Here is an 18386-nt window from a genome sequence, read left to right on the forward strand (position 1 = left end):
TGACTTACTTGTGTAAGTTACTGTCAAATTACCAGAGGGGGAGCTGTGTTTCACTAAAGGTGTTAGCTTCAGTGATAGCAACCTAAGAAATGCTCCAGCACACAAAGTGCTGAAAGGGGTTAATCAGCCATGTTTAGGCTATGTGCACACACTGCGGATTGGTCTGCGGATTCTTATCTGCGGAACCGCAGGTAAAATGACCTGCGGTTTTGCCCTGCGGTTTGCCACCTGGACAATGGAATAGGTGGCAAACCGCAGCAGAATCCGCAGAAACAATTGACATGTCAATTGTTTCTGCGGATTCAAAACCGCAGCTTTTCCGCAGTTAAAAATCCGCAGCATGTGCACAGCAGAATGTAAATCACATAGACTTACATGGTACTGTACACTGTCTGCAGAACTGCTGCAGTTCTGCTGCGGCCAAAACCGCAGCAGAACCGCAGCAAAAACCGCAGCGTGTGCACATAGCCTTAGTGCTAGGTTGATTGAACAGCTGTAGAGTGGGAGGAGTACAGGGGATAAACACCCAGCTTTCTAGAGCATTCACTTCAGTGTGGGGTGGGCCTGGAGGTGCAGGCTCTGGAGCTGTGGTTTCAAGTTAAGGAAAGCTAAGCATTTTGTTATTTCTTTCTGAAGCAGACGGATTCCCGTAGCAATAAGGACTGTGGCATACGTTGTTTTTGTTTTTCTGTTAGGCCAGGAAAGCCAGTTTGTTTGCTTTTTTCTAATGTTGCACTTGTTTATGCAGTACTTTTAATAAACCAGTGCGAGACTTAAAGAGACAGCGTTCCTGTGTCTACCACTACGTGCAGCCAAGTGTGCCGATCTACCATATTATCTACCTGTGTGTATGCCTAGTTATAAAATGTTCTTATGTTGCTCAATTTACATAGGATATTCATAAAGATACCTTTTATGAATGGCTATGTTATAACTTCACATACTAGACAGTAAGTCCCCTATAGGATTGCTTGAGGACCTATATACAATAGCTACATTGAATTCTAATGCGTAATGATAACTGAGATCCCCTACAGCAGTTCTTTTAGCAAAGTTGCAGTCCTCGGATGATCTGTCTTATCTGGAGCAAGCACTGACACATTGGACTTCTATGAAAGAATGAAGAATAGATGACAGTGCAGCTCCTGCTCCCTCCTCCCTCTCCCTGCACAGCTACACACAGCATGCGCTCCCTGCACAGGTTCTGCTGCTCCCAAGCTCTGCATGAATAGGAAATTCAGGAATCTGGAAAATATTTGTACTGGCTATCTAACTGGTCTCCCTGCTTTCCTAAGAGCAGATATAATTGGGTTATGCTCAATAGGACACGTCCTATCCCACAGATTACATTTGCATAATTATTCTAATAAGGAAAGATGATGCAATCAGATGCAACGTAACACATTTGCATACATTTACATACTGCAGCAAAGCGATTTCCCGTCCAATTATTCAATACTACATATTTGCAGGAAAATGCGGTGAAGATCCTGTCATTGTGCCAGCTCGACGTCTGCTGATCAGCGCTCGTTCTCATTACAATTTATAATTAATTCTTGCATCTTCTTGACAATGGAGAACAAGAAACTCGTCGCCTGTGATATCCTCAGCCAGACTTGTATTCTGACCAATTAAGCTAATCAGCGGAGCCTGTGACAACGCAGCTCCCTTGTCTATCAGGAATGTTGTGAATGGGAAAGGGACAGGTGACAAGGCAGGTAATAGCGGAGCGGTAGATCTCGGAGAAGACTGTGTTAGTATTAGCTTGTCAAATACTGGGCTAATTAATGTCATTTCATAGTGATAATTTACTCTGAGGATTGTAAACAATGTATTCATGTGACCATATGTAACAGCTGCTCTATACCAACCCCGTACCTGTCTCTACTAACGTGACCGAGCGGCCAGTGGTGCAGAGCTCACTGATACCAGAGCAGTCCTGTAATAGGAGCCACCAGGGTAACAAGTCCGTTCATGACATTTATTCCTCCCGAATCTCCCCCCATCACCTGTGAGTGATATTATTGAGAAATGTAAGGATTCAGGAACCGCAGCAACTCGGCCAGGAAGTGGAGACCCCATAATATAACAGAGTGGGGGGCCAAGTGCTGAGGAGTAGAGGGCAGAAGAGTCTCCACCACTCTGCTGTGCCCATAACTGCAGAATCCAGACTTCCTTTGTTGTCAGCACAAACACTGCATCCCGGTCGGGAGCTTCATGGCCGAGCAGCTGCATGCAGCCGTACATCACCAAGCACAATGCTGAGTGTCGGATGGAGTGGTGTAAAGCAGCCACCACTGGACTCTGGAGGAGATGTGTTCTGTGCAGTGACGGATCGCACTTCTTTACCTCATGGAGGAGTCTGAGTTTGGTGTTTCCAGGAGAACGTTACCCCCTTACTGCATTGTGCCCCCTGTACAGATGGTGGAGGAGGATAATGCTATGGGCTGTTACAAGGGGGCGGACTCGGACCCTCAGCTCCAGTGATGGGAAATCTTAATCTTCAGCACAACATATTGTAGACAATTGTAGCTTCATCTTTGTGGGAACAGTTTGGAGAAGACCCTTATCTGTCCCCCATGACTGTGCCCGATGCACAAGGTCCATACAGACATGGAGGGGAGAACATGAGCGGCTGCACAGAGCCCGGACCTCAGTCCCATCCAACATCTATAATAGAGATTATGAGCCCGCCTGCCCCCCCCCCCAACATCAGGGCTGACCTCACAAATGATCTTCTGGATGAAGAGGCAAAAATTCCCACAGACTGCCTCCAAAAATTTTTAGAAATCCTTTCCAGAAGAGTGGATGCTGGTAATAACATGTAATAATATCACAAAGTCCCTAAAAACCAATACCATAGAGAGACAAATAATACAATAATAATAAAGAGCACCAATAATGAGCTAAACCCACACTACGAACCATTCCTCACGTTGTGCAATACTGTGCACGTGCAACTGGGTCATACAATATTATATAATTAGACCAAAAATACAGCCATTGTCCATAAATTCTATCAAACAGTACACAGACAATGTACAATGGATGCCGCTAAATATTACTGCCAAACAGTTACCAAATAATGTTGCTATAACCATGTGATTTGGAATCACCCTGATAGTTTGATTAAGGACCTCGGATATTTCACTCTCTCAATTACAAACCTTGTTGAAATTATGTAAGAAAGCCCAAGGCCCAGTTCCACTCACCATCACTGTTGATGCATGTGACGACAGGCACTTGGGTTCCGCTTCCGCAGTTATTTCCATTGTCAGGGATACATTCTTCCAATTTGTCCAGTCTCCAGTCGTAACATGAAGGTTCCTCGCATGGAATGGCTTCCACTAGATGTGGACAATTTCCATTCCCACCAGTGGGCTCATTAGTGATGTAACGCTTCCGAAGCTTGAATCCTATGTAAAGATCAGAAACCAAAATTTACCAAAATATTCAAGTACAATATTGAAATATAAAGTCTTGTGGCATAATCTGTTGTGAAATCTTAAAACGGGAATGTACATCAGACATGTCATGAAGATAATCTTGAAGATGACAGATGACGAGAGATGAATCTTAAACCCAGGGTTGGAGTTCTCTTACCTTTTTTGCTCTGTTGGTCCTCACAATTTTCAAATGTACATGGTCCCCATGCTGACCACGCAGATACCTCACACTCTATCGGGCATGGCACATGGCAAAGCTGACTGGTACTTAATGGAGGGTCGGTGCACAACTTGTTATCCACTGGTTTTGATGCTGCCATAGGAAAGAGTAAAGGAAAATGTCATTTACTTTCTTTACGATGTTTCCTTCCGAATTGTGGAAGGTCCTCAATGTGTCATATGTGAACTTTAAACTTTTTCAAGAAATGGCATCCCATTCAGTTACTATGGAGCCCTTTGTGAGTGGGGTCACAACCCTGTTTGGTCTTACCAACCTTGCTACTTGGTGGCAAGAACCTATACAGAAACCCTCCCCAGAAGAACTTCTTTTTTGGGATGGTTGGAAATTGCCCAAAAATATAGATTATGGGATATGGAGGAAGAAACCGGCACTATACTTCAGTTCTTGGTAAGAAAATGTGGTGTCATAATAGAGGAACCATTTTGACCCTCAATAAACAACCTCTTCATTGTTCTGTACCCCAGCAGAACCCAAAGATAAACTTAATTAGCCATATGCTCTCAATTCTAAAAATGACTCCCAAGGATGCAATCATTTACTATCACTAATGGTGCTTTGATTATTCTATGATGTTACCGCTCTGATCCATCTTTGATGTCTGGGGCCCACCTGAAAATTACCCCCCAAACAGAGCCAGCATGAAATGGTACCCCTAAAAGATCCAAGCTTTTAGCAGTAGTCTATGGCAGAACACAGCCAGGATGCAACATTCCTATTTTTTTTTTCCCATTATCTTTTTTTATTGAAAGATTTTTTCATTTTACTAAAACACAGACAGTAGAAACTTCACCCGCACTCTTCACAAAGAATATTCCTCCCAGCAACCAAAGCAAAAATACTTATTGTGACAATATTGCTGCATTGTTCAACCTATCACAAAGAAAAAGACACAATCACATCATCTCCATCATGTGAAACTCAGTAACGCTATAATGGAGCCCATCTGCAACATGACCCCATATAATGCCAGTCTGCCTTCCTGCAACAGAGCCAGTGTTCAACTATTCCCCCAGAGCAGGACCAAGCCCAAAATGAAGCAAGTCTTAAACATTAAACATTTAACACAGTCAGCATGTAACTTTCATGACTTAGGAAAAGTCATAATATCACTGATCAGCAGTTTGTGTATACAAAAATGTCTGGATTTTCAAAGTGTAAAGGGCCACATGAGCACAGCTCCATACACTGTGAAGTGGCCCTACTGCAGCTCAGATCACATTTACTCCAATAAGAGGTGTCTTTTAGCACACCGGGAACAGCCACTACAGTCTATGGAGCATTGTTTTTCCAGCTCTTTACACTGTACTGTGTATGGGACTGTGCTATTCCTAGCTCTGTGCATTACACAGTATATAGAGCTGTTCTGCTCCAACTCTGTACACTGTACTGTGTATGGGGCTGTGCTGTTCCAGCTCTGTACACTGTAGTGTGCATGGGGTTGTGCTGTTCCAGCTCTGTACACTGTACTTTGTAAGGGGTTGTGCTGTTCCAGCTCTGTACACTGCACTGTGTATGGGGCTGTGCTGTTCCAGCTCTGTACACTGTACAGTGTATGGGGCTCTGCTGTTCCAGCTCTGTACACTGTACTGTGTATTGGGCTATGCAGTTCCATCTCTGTTCATTGTAGTGTGTATGGGGCTCTGCTGTTCCAGCTCTGTACACTGTACTGTGTATGGGGCTCTGCTGTTCCAGCTCTGTACACTGTACTGTGCATGGGGTTGTGCTGTTCCAGCTCTGTACACTGTACTGTGCATGGGGCTCTGCTGTTCCAGCTCTGGTCACTGTACTGTGCATGGGGCTGTGTTGTTCCAGCTCTGTACACTGGACTGTGTATGGGGCTCTGCTGTTCAAGCTATGTACACTGTACTATGTATGGCGCTCTGCTGTTCCAGCTCTGTACACTGTACTGTGGATGGGGCTGTGCTGTTCCAGTTCTGTACACTGTACTATGTATGGGGCTCTGCTATTCCAGCTCTGTACACTGCACTGTGTATGGGGCTGTGCTGTTCGCGCTCTGTACACTGTACTATGTATGGGGCTCTGCTGGTCCAGCTGTGTACACTGTACTGTGCATGGGGTTTTGCTGTTCCAGCTCTGTACACTGTACTATGTATGGGGCTCTGCTGTTCCAGCTCTGTACACTGTACTGTTCATGGGACTCTGCTGTTCCAGCTCTGTACACTGTACTATGTATGGGGCTCTGCTGTTCCAGCTCTGTACACTGTACTGTGTATGGGGCTCTGCTGTTCCAGCTCTGTACACTGTACTGTGCATGGGGTTGTGCTGTTCCAGCTCTGTACACTGTACTATGTATGGGGCTCTGCTGTTCCAGCTCTGTAAACTGTACTGTGCATGGGGCTGTGCTATTCCAGCTCTGTATAATGCCCTATCCTCAGTACAGCTCATTAATATCTAACTCCTGGACAGGCCCTTTAATGTCAGCTTGCGGCATATGCCAATGACACCAATCCAGTCAAGGACATGCAGATATTACAGATTCAGGTCACACTGTCCTGCCCTATGTAGCCTGATTGACATCCTTGAGGACAGGCTTTGAGGTATCATTCCTTGTCCTCAGGGACGTCTATCGAACCGTATAGGGTGAGAGTAAGACGAGACACGTACAATGTGACCTGAGTTTCTGCAGTAAGAGAACAGTTGGGAAGAAGTGAAGCTTTAGGTGGGTAGGGGGCAAAAAAACATTCTGACAGGTTATCAGCGCTGGAGACACGAGTCATTTATACATCCTCCAGAAAATGCTTTGTAATATTTCCATTGATTTCTAAAGCGCAGAATCTGAAATGTTGTTTATATTGAAACAGAAGAAAAAAATGCAGAAGAGACAGAAAGTGACTGTGGGATATTCACAAGGTTACGTGGGGCCGGCGGAGCTCTCCTGTGAGCTGTGTAATATATGGGCAGATGTCGCTTGTCAATCAAGTCATGTAAGCGGCGCGGGTTATTTGCATAGTAATCTAAGAGGGCGGCGAGAAAGAGGACGATCAGCGAGGAAGACACGGATTGTTTCATCAGACACATATGTTACTGTACAGTAGAGTCTGTAGTCATAGCACAACGCTGGAGAGAGATTCTGGTATCATCATGCCGAGGAAAAGGTTTATTGATATAGATAGATGATAGAGAGATAGATAGACAGATAATAGATAGATAGATAATAGATAGATAAATAGACAGATAATAGATGATAGATAGACAATAGATAATAGATAGATAATAGATGACAGATAAATAAATAAATAGAAAAAATGGAACAGCACAATACCATATGGCGGGTGCTCAGGCCTCCTCAGGAATATCCCATACTTTCCCAATCCAGACCAAAACAAATAGAAAGGCAGCACTCCAAGTTGCAATGGTGGAAAAAAGTGGCGTTTATTTAAATCCACATGCTAGGTGGATCTAAATAAACTCCACTTTTTTTTCACCATTGCAGCTTGGAGTGCTGCCTTTCTATTTGTTTTGTTCTAGATAGATAGAGAGATAGATAGATAGATAGATAGATAGACAGACAGATAATATATGTAGATAATAGATAGATAATAGATGTTAGATAGATAGAAAATAGATAAATAGATAATAGATAAATAATATATAGATAATAGATAGATGATAGTTATATTAATAGACAGATAATAGAGAGAAAGATGATAGATAGATAGCAGGGTGGCTCAGTGGTTAGCACTGCAGCGCTGGAGTCCTGGGTTCGAATCCCACCAAGGACAACATCTGCAAGGAGTTTGTATGTTCTCCCCGTGTTTGTGTGGGTTTCCTCTGGGTTCTCCGGTTTCCTCCCAAATTCCAAAGACATACTGATAGGGAATTTAGATTGTGAGCCCCATCGGGGACAGTGATGCTGATGTGTGCAAACTGTAAAGCGCTGTGGAATATGTTAGCGCTATATAAAGATTATTATTATATGATACATAGATATAATAATAGATAGATAATGGATAGAAAGATGATAGATAGAAATGAGATAGATAGATAAGAGATAAATATATATATTATATAGATGATAGAAAGATAATAGATAGTTGGATAATAGATAGAAAGATAATAGGTAGATGATAGATAATAGATAGAAATGAGATAGATAATAGATAGATAAAATATAAATATATATTAGATAGATAGATAAATAGATAGATAAAATATGCTAGATCTTTAAATAAATAAATAGATCGAATGTGAATAATGATAGATATTTTCTCCGTCAGTCATCTGTGGGGATTTTATACTCATCCTCATCTCATATTCAATTAATTATTTGGATTATCAGTATAATAAACTCGCTGCCAGTCATTATGGCAGAGAACAGCACGGGATGAGGTCTGAAGGTCACAATCCTCTTACTGCCGTTATTCAGAGAACTTAATATAGAAAGTCTGCAATTACCCTCAGAAAACATCATCAGAGGAGATAATAGAGGCCACTTATGGTAAGACGAGATGTGCCGCCTGATATTAAATTACTAATATTACAAGTTCTCTCCCATTATAAGTGTCCTCTATGGAGTGAGCGGAAGTTCCTGGTAATATCTAGTGGCGCACTTAGAAGGTAAAGGATCGTCCGTGGAGTTATTTCCTCGGAGCGTCTGGATACAATTCATCTCCATACGATGTATCTTATTTTGCATTGGGTTGGGCCTTTTCATAAATAATATCGCCATTGTGCTCAATCTACTCCTGCGAGTCACAGACATCACATTTATGTTAGATAGTCCTACATGTAGTGTCTTCTGATGGCAACTCCCATACAAATTACTGCCATACAGTGTACAAATAAACATACCAAACAGTGCCCAAGTGTGAAATACTGTATGGTCCGAATAGGAATGTCATATGTTAACTCGTTCCATACAGCTGCCTAAATATTCATGAAACACAGAAAAACACAGTAAAACAAACATATAAAAATACTCTGCTGTAAAAGAGTAACAGTAAACAGCAAGTGCTAGTAAAAAGATAAAAAAAACAGGGTATTTGGTTGATACCTTTTTTTGCAAAAAATGTATACTAAGCCGCTCTAACAAATGTCAAGGTAACCCCATATCAGAGCAGTCCCTAAATGATGTATTTAAAACCCTGATCATGTTTATAGTACCTATATGAGCAGGATTCAGACAGGTAATGTCCGATGTGGACACGCTGTAGAAGACGGGTTTTATGTGCATGGCCCACAAGGGAGGGGTGGAAACCTCCCTAATCTTGCAAAAACAAGAAACCAATTGAATACAAACACACGGGCCATGCACACAGTGAAAAAGTCTGTAGGACAGTGTTCACACCACCAGAAGACTGAAACACAGAAAAACACAGTAAAACAAATGTATAAAAATACTCTTCTGTAAAAAAGTAACAGTAAACAGCAAGTGCTAGTAAAAAGATAACAAAACAGGGTATCCTAAATATCCATGCTGGACAATGCAATGTCCTCTATGTACTACAAAAATATTATACTGTACAATATAAAAGTACCACACAGAATGAATACCATCATACAGCGCTCAAATAATATAGTGACCAAGTAGCAGTACCAGACAAATATAATATTAGAAACTAAAGATATTGTATAGCTTTATTTCTTCTATACAAGTTCATAATAACAATTTAATGGTCACAAGCTTCAGTTGTCGGCCATCTGACGCATCTAGCCGTTTTTAAAGGGGCACAGACAGAAATCTTGCGAATCCCTAGGAAAATTTGGGTCCCCCATGGAACCCACCTGCCATTAAAAAACTATATTGAGCTCTTTTGTTGCAACAGTCCCATAGAGGTGAGAGAGCGTCATCCATATAACCGCTTAGATGCCGTGGTCATTGTGCGCTATGGAATCTAAAGGGTTAAACTGCAATGATCAATGATAGGAACAATCACAGCAGTTAATGGTGGGTGTTTGCTGTGTAAAACAGCTGTCAGCTGCCATGTAGGGAGCGGGTTCCATCATAATCACAGACGCATATTCTTTACTGTAAGAGCAGTGAGACTATAGATTCTTTACTGTAAGAGCAGTGAGACTATGGATTCTTTACTGAAAGAACAGTGAGACAATAGGTTCTTTACTGTAAGAGTGGTGAGACTATGGATTCTTTACTGAAAGAACAGTGAGACTATAGGTTCTGTACTGTAAGAGCAATGAGACTATGGATTCTTTACTGTAAGAGCAGTGAGACTATGGATTCTTTTCTGTAAGAACAGTGAGACTATAGGTTCAGTACTGTAAGAGCAGTGAGACTATAGATTCTTTACCATAAGAGCAGTGAGACTAAGTATTCTTTACTGTAAGAGCATATACTTAGGTAGGAAGGAAGGATCATCCCCGCGCTGCCGCAAGAAAAATTCCAAATATTGTAGAGGTTTCAGCGTGGTTTATTCTACGCGTTTCAGGGTTCAGGTGACCCCTTCATCAGGTTATACCCCAAATAACAATATTTGGGGTAAGTCCTGATGAAGGGGTCACCTGAACCCTGAAAAGCGTAGAATAAACCACGCTGAAACCTGTACAATATTTGGAATTCTTCTTGTGGCAGCGTGGGGATGATCCTTCCTTTCTACTTAAGTGTATGCTTCAACCAGGTCCTGCACTGATCTGTGGATCTGCAGCAGCCGCCATTAATATATGTCTTTCCTTCACTCTCACCAGGTGAGTAGTTCTCTTGGTGGGCAACTCTGTGTAACTTTTGATAAGACCCTATTTGCGCTTTTCTGTCTCCCTCTTTTCTTTTACTGTAAGAGCAGTGAGACTAAGGATTCTTTACTGAAAGAACAGTGAGACTATAGGCTCTGTACTGTAAGAGCAGTGAGACTATGGATTCTTTACTGTAAGAGCAGTGAGACTATGGATTCTTTTCTGTAAGAACTGTGAGACTATAGGTTCTGTACTGTAAGGGTAGTGAGTCTATTTTCATTTCCATAAGAGCAGTGAGACTAAGTAGTCTTTACTGTAAGAGCAGTGACACTATGGATTCTTTTCTGTAAGAACAGTGAGACTATGGATTCTTTACTGTAAAAGCAGTGAGATTATGGATTCTTTACTGTAAAAGCAGTCAGATTATGCATTCTTTACTGTAAGAGTGGTGAGACTATGGATTCTTTTCTGTAAGAACAGTGAGACTATGGATTCTTTACTGTAAAAGCAGTGAGATTATGGATTCTTTACTGTAAAAGCAGTGAGATTATGGATTCTTTAATGTAAGAGCAGTGAGACTATGGATTCTTTACTGTAAGAGCAGTGAGACTATGGATTCTTTACTGTAAGAGCCGTGAGACTAACAAACTCTCTGTCACATTATGTTGTAATGGTTGATTCACTACTTAAATTCAAGAAGCCAAAGGATGCCTTTTTTTTTATAATATATTACAAGCTATTATTTCTTCCTCACTTTTAGTCTCAGTAGCAGACAAGTGCCGGCTTATTTTACTACAGTTTTCCTATGTGAGTACAGAATCGTTCTCTCTCTGTAAATTGTTTTTAGACCCTTAGGAAAATTCAAGAAGCAGAAGAGCGATTGCCCCATTTATTACTTGGAATCTCCGAGGGAATTTTTACGACGAGCATCCTCGACATCGCGTTCACGTCTGCTGTAACTGCTTATTTTATTCCTTATAATTCATTTTAAAAGAACCATTTCTAGGGACAATACTCCACGTGCTTGTTCTAGGGAAATATTACACAGCTCGCCCGTCCTTTATAGATGGGCAACTGTAAGTAACATATGGGAGCGGATACGGCAGATAGGCATCCAGGGGAGGGGGGATATTTAGCAACTACATCTGTGAAAATATGTGTAATACATTTTTAAATCTCTATTAACATAATGCAGTCTGAGATTAGCATAAAACCCTTTAATCCATCACTGCCTGAAATCAATATATAATGGCTTAACCTTCTGAAACATTTATGGCAGAAGTGTTAATGTAAGATACACGGAGGGGCTCAATGTGAGGCGAAAATAGTAATATTTATATTAAAATGATAGTATGATCCTAGTGCATAGTACAATGATGACAGCACAGTCTTACGGTAGTGTACAAACTGATCATGCAGAGCTATGTTTGTCATAGAGTTCAGCAATATATTATCTGTGGCTTTTCAAAGAGGGGCTTTCATAGAAACTCTACACAGACATAATTCTGGCTGGCCATGTCCCCATCCTCAAAAGTTAGAGCAAAAGTGCCTCAGAAATGCATGCCCCCATAAACAGTGCCAGAAAGCTCCCATCAACAGTGTCAACCACAGAATACCACAGAACTGCCTATAAGTGGGTATTGAGAGCCTCACCCACTGGCGTAACTACCGGGGTAGCAGCCGAAGCGGTTGCTTTGGGGCCTGGCCCATATAGGGGCCCGGGGCCCCGGCTCCGATCGGCACTAGGACCTACCGCCCGTGCAGCCCGTGCATTGCACGGGGGCCCCAGGGGAGAGGGGGCCCCTCCAGCACCGCATGGCTAATTATTCAAATTAGCCATGTGGAGCGCCAGGCGCAAGGAGGAGAGGAGCCAGCCCTGAGGTGAGATGATATCAGCGTCAGTCACGCTGTGCTGCGCTGCTGCTGTAGGGGAGGAGAGGAGGAGACAGACTGTGTCACTCACTGTGCCTGTGGCGCCGGCCGGATGGTGGCTGCAGCCGCAGGTCAGTCAGTCACTTGTGTGTGTGTATGTGTGTGTGTCTGTGTGTATGTATGTGTGTATGTCTGTGTGTGTGTATGTGTGTATGTATATGTATGTGTGTATGTCTGTGTGTGTGTATGTCTGTATGTGTGTGTATGTATGTGTGTATGTCTGTGTGTGTATGTTTGTGTATGTGTGTATGTATGTTTGTATGTGTGTGTATGTCTGTGTGTGTATGTATGTATGTGTGTCTGTATGTATGTATGTATGTGTGTCTGTGTGTATGTATGTATGTGTGTATGTCTGTGTGTATGTATGTGTATGTCTGTGTGTATGTATACGTGTATGTCTGTCTGTGTGAATGTCTGTGTGTGTATGTCTGTGTGTATGTCTGTGTCTGTGTGTATGTATGTATGTGTGTATGTCTGTGTGTGCAAGTGTGTATGTCTGTGTGTATGTGTGTCTGTGTGTGTATGTTTGTATGTCTGTGTATGTTTGTGTATGTCTGTGTGTATGTATGAGTGTGTATGTGTGTATGTCTGTGTGTGTATGTACGTATGTGTGCGTCTGTGTGTGTATGTCTGTGTGTGTATGTGTGTATGTATGTGTGTCTGTATGTATATATGTCACTGCTTCTCACTGCTGGTGATATCTCTCCAAATCCTGGTCCTCCTCACCACATTCCCACAGTCATTTCTACCTCCCATCCACACTCTATCACAACCTTCCGTAACCTCTCCAACCTTATACCCATTCACCCAGCCCCCGCTTCCCCAGTCCCACTAACAGGAGCTCTGTGGAACGCTCGCTCTGTCTGCAACAAGCTTTCCTACATCCATGATCTTTTTGTTACTACCAAACTCTCCTTCCTCGCCATCACCGAAACCTGGCTCACCCCTTCTGACACAGCCTCTCCTGCTGCACTTTCGTATGGCGGCTTCCACCTTTCTCACACCCCCCGCCCCAGCAGCAAACATGGTGGAGGAGTTGGTTTTCTCCTGTCAGATACCTGCTCCTTCACCCCAATCCCACTGCCACCCTCTGTTACCCTCCCTTCCTTTGAGGTGCACTCTGTGCGCATCTACTCCCCCTCCAACCTCCAACTGGCTGTCATCTACCGCCCCCCAGGGCCAGCCACCACCTTCCTTGACCACTTCACCACCTGGTTACTTCATTTCCTTTCCGCGGACATCCCTACTATCATCATGGGCGACTTCAACATCCCCATTGACACTTCCCTCTCAGCTGCCACTAAACTTCTATCTCTCACTTCCTCCTTCGGCCTCACTCAATGGTCTTCTACAGCCACCCACAAAGATGGCCACACACTGGACCTCATCTTCACCCGCCTCTGCTCCCTATCTAACCTCTCTAACTCACCTCTTCCTCTCTCTGACCACAACCTGCTCACATTCTCTTCCCTCTTCACTCCATGTCTACAATCCCCACCCCACAAACCTTCACACCCTCGCAGGAATCTTAAACACCTTGACCTACACTCATTCTCTGAATCCCTCCTCCCTCTTACAGATATAAGTTCCTTACACAATGCAGATGACGCTGCCGCTCTATATAACACCACAATAGCTGTAGCTTTGGAATCCGCTGCCCCACTTACACATACCAAAACTCGCAAAATCAACAGACAGCCCTGGCACACCAGCCTGACCAAAGAGCTGAGGCGAGCTTCCAGGGCTGCTGAGCGCAGATGGAAAAGATCCCACTCCAACGAGCATTTCATCGCATTCAAACAGTCCCTCACTACTTTCAAGACCACACTCGCCACAGCTAAACAAACCTACTTCTCATCTCTCATATCCTCCCTGTCTCACAACCCTAAACAGTTATTCAACACCTTCAATTCTCTCCTCCGCCCCCCAGCACCTCCTCCCTCCCCACTCATCTCAGCTGAAGACTTTGCCTCATTTTTCAAGCAGAAAATTGATAACATCAGGGACAGTTTTGGTCAACAACCCCCAGAGCCCTTCCTCCCGACTTCCCAGCCCTCCACCTTCAAAACCAACTTCTCCACCATTACAGAAGATCGACTCTCCACTCTACTCTCAAGATCACATCTCACCACCTGTGCACTCGACCCGATCCCATCCCACTTCATCCCAAACCTCACCACAGTCTTCATCCCAACCCTAACCCATCTCTTCAACCTATCACTAACAACTGGTGTTTTCCCCTCAAGCTTTAAACATGCCTCCATCACACCTATCCTCAAAAAGCCCTCTCTTGACCCATCCTCTGTATCTAGCTATCGCCCTATATCACTTCTCCCATACGCCTCCAAGCTACTGGAACAACACGTCTACCTTGAACTGTCCTCCCATCTCTCTTCTTGCTCCCTCTTCGACCGCTTACAATCTGGCTTCCGGTCACACCACTCCACTGAAACTGCCCTTACTAAGGTCACCAATGACCTCTTAACTGCCAAGAGCAAGCGACACTACTCTGTCCTCCTCCTCCTGGACCTGTTGGCTGCCTTTGACACAGTGGACCATTCCCTATTATTACAGACCCTCTCATCCCTCGGCATCACAGACTTGGCCCTCTCCTGGATCTCATCATACCTAACAGACCGGACATTCAGCGTCTCCCACTCACACACCACCTCCTCACCTCGCCCCCTATCTGTCGGAGTCCCACAAGGTTCAGTCCTAGGGCCCCTGCTGTTCTCTATTTACACCTTTGGCCTGGGACAGCTCATAGAATCTCATGGCTTTCAGTATCATCTTTATGCTGATGACACACAGATCTACATCTCTGGACCAGATATCACCTCCCTACTAACCAGAATCCCTCAATGTCTGTCCACTATTTCATCCTTCTTCTCCACTAGATATCTGAAACTCAACACGGACAAAACAGAATTCATCATCTTTCCCCCATCTCACGTGACCCCCCCTACGAACCTATCAATTACAGTAAATGACTGCCCACTCTCCCCAGTCCCACAAGCTCGCTGCCTCGGAGTAACCCTTGACGCTGATCTCTCCTTCAAACCACATATCCAAACCCTTTCCACTTCCTGCCGACTTCAACTCAAAAATATTTCACGCATCCGTTCATTCCTCACCCAAGAATCTGCAAAAACCCTAGTCCATGCCCTCATCATCTCTCGCCTTGACTACTGCAACCTCATGCTCTGTGGCCTCCCCTCAAACACTCTCGCACCCCTCCAATCTATTCTAAACTCTGCTGCCCGACTAATCCACCTGTCCCCCCGCTATTCCCCAGCTTCTCCCCTCTGTCAATCCCTTCACTGGCTCCCAATTGCCCAGAGACTCCATTACAAAACCCTAACCATTACATACAAAGCCATCCACAACTTGTCTCCTCCAAACATCTGTGACCTCGTCTCCCGGTACTTTCCTGCACGCAACCTCCGATCCTCACAAGATCTCCTTCTCTACTCCCCTCTTATCTCCTCTTCCCACAATCGCATACAAGATTTCTCTCGCGCATCACCCCTACTCTGGAACTCTCTACCACAACATATCAGACTCTCACCTACCATCGAAACCTTCAAAAAGAGCCTGAAGACCCACCTCTTCCGACAAGCCTATAACCTGCAGTAACCACCGATCGACCAAACCGCTGCACGACCAGCTCTACCCTTGCCTACTGTATTATCACCCATCCCTTGAAGATTGTGAGCCCTCGCGGGCAGGGTCCTCTCTCCTCCTGTACCAGTTATGACTTGTATTGTTTAAGATTATTGTACTTGTTTTTATGTATACCCCTCCTCACATGTAAAGCGCCATGGAATAAATGGCGCTATAACAATAAATAATAATAATAATATGTGTCTGTGTGTGTATGTCTGTGTGTGTATGTCTGTGTGTGTATGCATGTGTGTATGTATGTGTGTGTATGTGTGTGTATATATGTGTGTGTGTGTGTATGTATGTGTGTATGTATGTCTGTGTGTGTCTGTGTGTATGTATGTGTGTATGTCTGTGTGTGTATGTGTGTATGTCTGTGCGTGTGTGTATGTATGTATGTATGTGCGTGTGTGTCTGTGTGTATTTGTGTGTATGTATGTCTGTGTGTGTATGTATATGTGTATGTCTGTCTGTGTGTATGTCTGGGTGTGTGTCTGTGTGTGTATGTATGTATGTCTGTATGTCTGTGTGTATGTATGTGTGTATGTGTGTGTGTCTGTGTGTGTGTGTGTGTAGGTTAGTTTGGCCCTGGAGGAGATGCGGACATGAGAAGACTGTGATGAGGAGAGAAGGCCATGATGCCCGGGGTGATGGGAGAAGGCCATGAGGGGTAATGGGAGAAGGCCATGGGGGGTGATGGAAAGAAGGCATTGATGGGGAGAAGGCAATGATGGGAGTGATGGAGAGAAGGGCGTGAGGGGGAGAAGGCAATGATGGGAGTGATGGAGAGAAGGGAGTGATGGGGAGAAGGCAATGATGGGCGTGATGGGGTGATGGAGCAGGCAATGATGGGGAGAAGGCAATGATGGGAGTGATGGGGTGATGGAGCAGGCAATGATGGGTGTTGTGAGTTCATTTTCCCCTTCATTACTGAGGCCCGAGGAACTCCCTCTTCTGGTAAAGAAAGGTAGTGAGCCTGATTATCAAACACCTGAGGCTGATGATGATGATGACTGGCTGAGTGGAGTTACTGACTGGATATAAGGCTGCCGACGCCCTTCTGCCCTGCGGGTGATTTCTCTGTGGGATCCTTGGAGACCAGTCTGAATTCCTGCTCCTCTAAAGCTAAGTTTGCTGCTCGGCCTTTTGCTTTGGTGCTTGACTTTGTTTTGCTTTGTTTTTCTGGATTTCTGCCATTCCCTGCTGGGGTGTGCTGAATTCATTTAGCTCTGTCTGCTGAAAATACCTGAGTGCTGATTTAGTTTTGAAGCCTAGCTGCTTCAGGGCCTTTTTCATATCAGCTTGTTGGCTTATGTCTTTGATAGGGTTTTGGCAGATTGCAGACAGCAGCCTTCCTGTCCTTTCCTATCTAGGTAGTTTTTGGGCCCCGTCTTTGCTCAGTCTATCTTTCTGTCTGTGTTAGTATTTTCATCTTGCTTCACCGTCATTATATGTTGGGGGCTGCCTATTGCTTTGGGGTCTGCTCTGGGGCAGTTTAGATTTCCCCTTTCTTTCTTTAGGCCTATGTAATTCTCCGGCTGTGATCGAGGGGTCTAGGGCATCGTAGGAACCCCCCACGGCTACTGCTAGTTGTGTTGATAGGTTCAGGGGTCTGCAATCTGATAGTTGCCAACTTCTCTGGTTTTCTGGACTTAGCTTGTATTTCTGCTTTTGTCTCCTATGGTGACTCATTCATAACAGAATCACCCGCCATACCGCAGATCCTAGGGTACTCAATAGCAGGAAAGAATTGTAAAAAAAAAAAAAAAAAAAAAAGTGTGTATATTTTTTCCTCTATATCTCTGAGGCCGTAGGGGGAATTTTTTTTTTCTCTCAATGGAGATAAAGCAATTGTCTGATCGTGTGGAGCAGCTCGCTGCGGAAGTGCGAGGGATTTTCCGCCTACCTTGCTCATTCACATGCTGCTGAACCAAAGATTCCTACACCTGATGTATTTTTTGGGGATCGGTCTAAATTTTTGAATTTCAAAAATAATTGTAAATTATTTTTTGCCTTGAAGCCTAACTCGTCAGGGAGCTCCGCGCAGCAGGTTAAAATTGTCATCTCTTTGCTGCATGGCGATCCCCATGATTGGGCGTTTTCTTTGAAACCAGATGATCCTATTCTGACTAATGTGAACGCATAATTTCAAGCTTTGGGGTTGTTGTATGATGAACCTAATGCCATTGATCAGGCTGAAAAGACCCTGCTGGCATTGAGCCAGGGTCGTGATTCTGCAGAATTGTACTGTCAAAAATTCCGAAAGTGGGCAGTACTTACTACCTGGAATGATAATGCCTTGGCTGCTCTCTTTCGGAAGGGGTTGTCAGAAGCCGTAAAAGATACTATGGTGGGATTTCCTGTTCCCTCTGGTCTTGACGATTCTATGTCATTAGCCATTCAGGTTGATCGGCGTTTGCGCGAACGCAAAACTGCACGAGAGGTGTTGCCACCTG

At 44.0% G+C, this 18386-nt stretch overlaps 1 protein-coding gene across 1 annotated transcript in view; it reads right to left on the reverse strand.

Annotated features, from left to right (window-relative positions):
- The window catches only part of THSD7A (thrombospondin type 1 domain containing 7A), a 730410-nt gene that overhangs the window by 120782 nt on the left and 591242 nt on the right, over positions 1-18386 (reverse strand). Inside the window, exons 9-10 of the mRNA XM_073582113.1 lie at positions 3604-3759; positions 3213-3416 (exon numbers count right to left, since the gene is read on the reverse strand). Coding sequence (XP_073438214.1) covers positions 3213-3416; positions 3604-3759 — 360 coding nt within the window. The remainder of the gene's footprint in view (positions 1-3212; positions 3417-3603; positions 3760-18386) is intronic.

Source organism: Dendrobates tinctorius, unplaced genomic scaffold (assembly GCF_039654945.1).
Source record: "Dendrobates tinctorius isolate UK_male_01 unplaced genomic scaffold, ASM3965494v1 ptg000070l, whole genome shotgun sequence".
Lineage (NCBI taxonomy): Eukaryota > Metazoa > Chordata > Amphibia > Anura > Dendrobatidae > Dendrobates > Dendrobates tinctorius.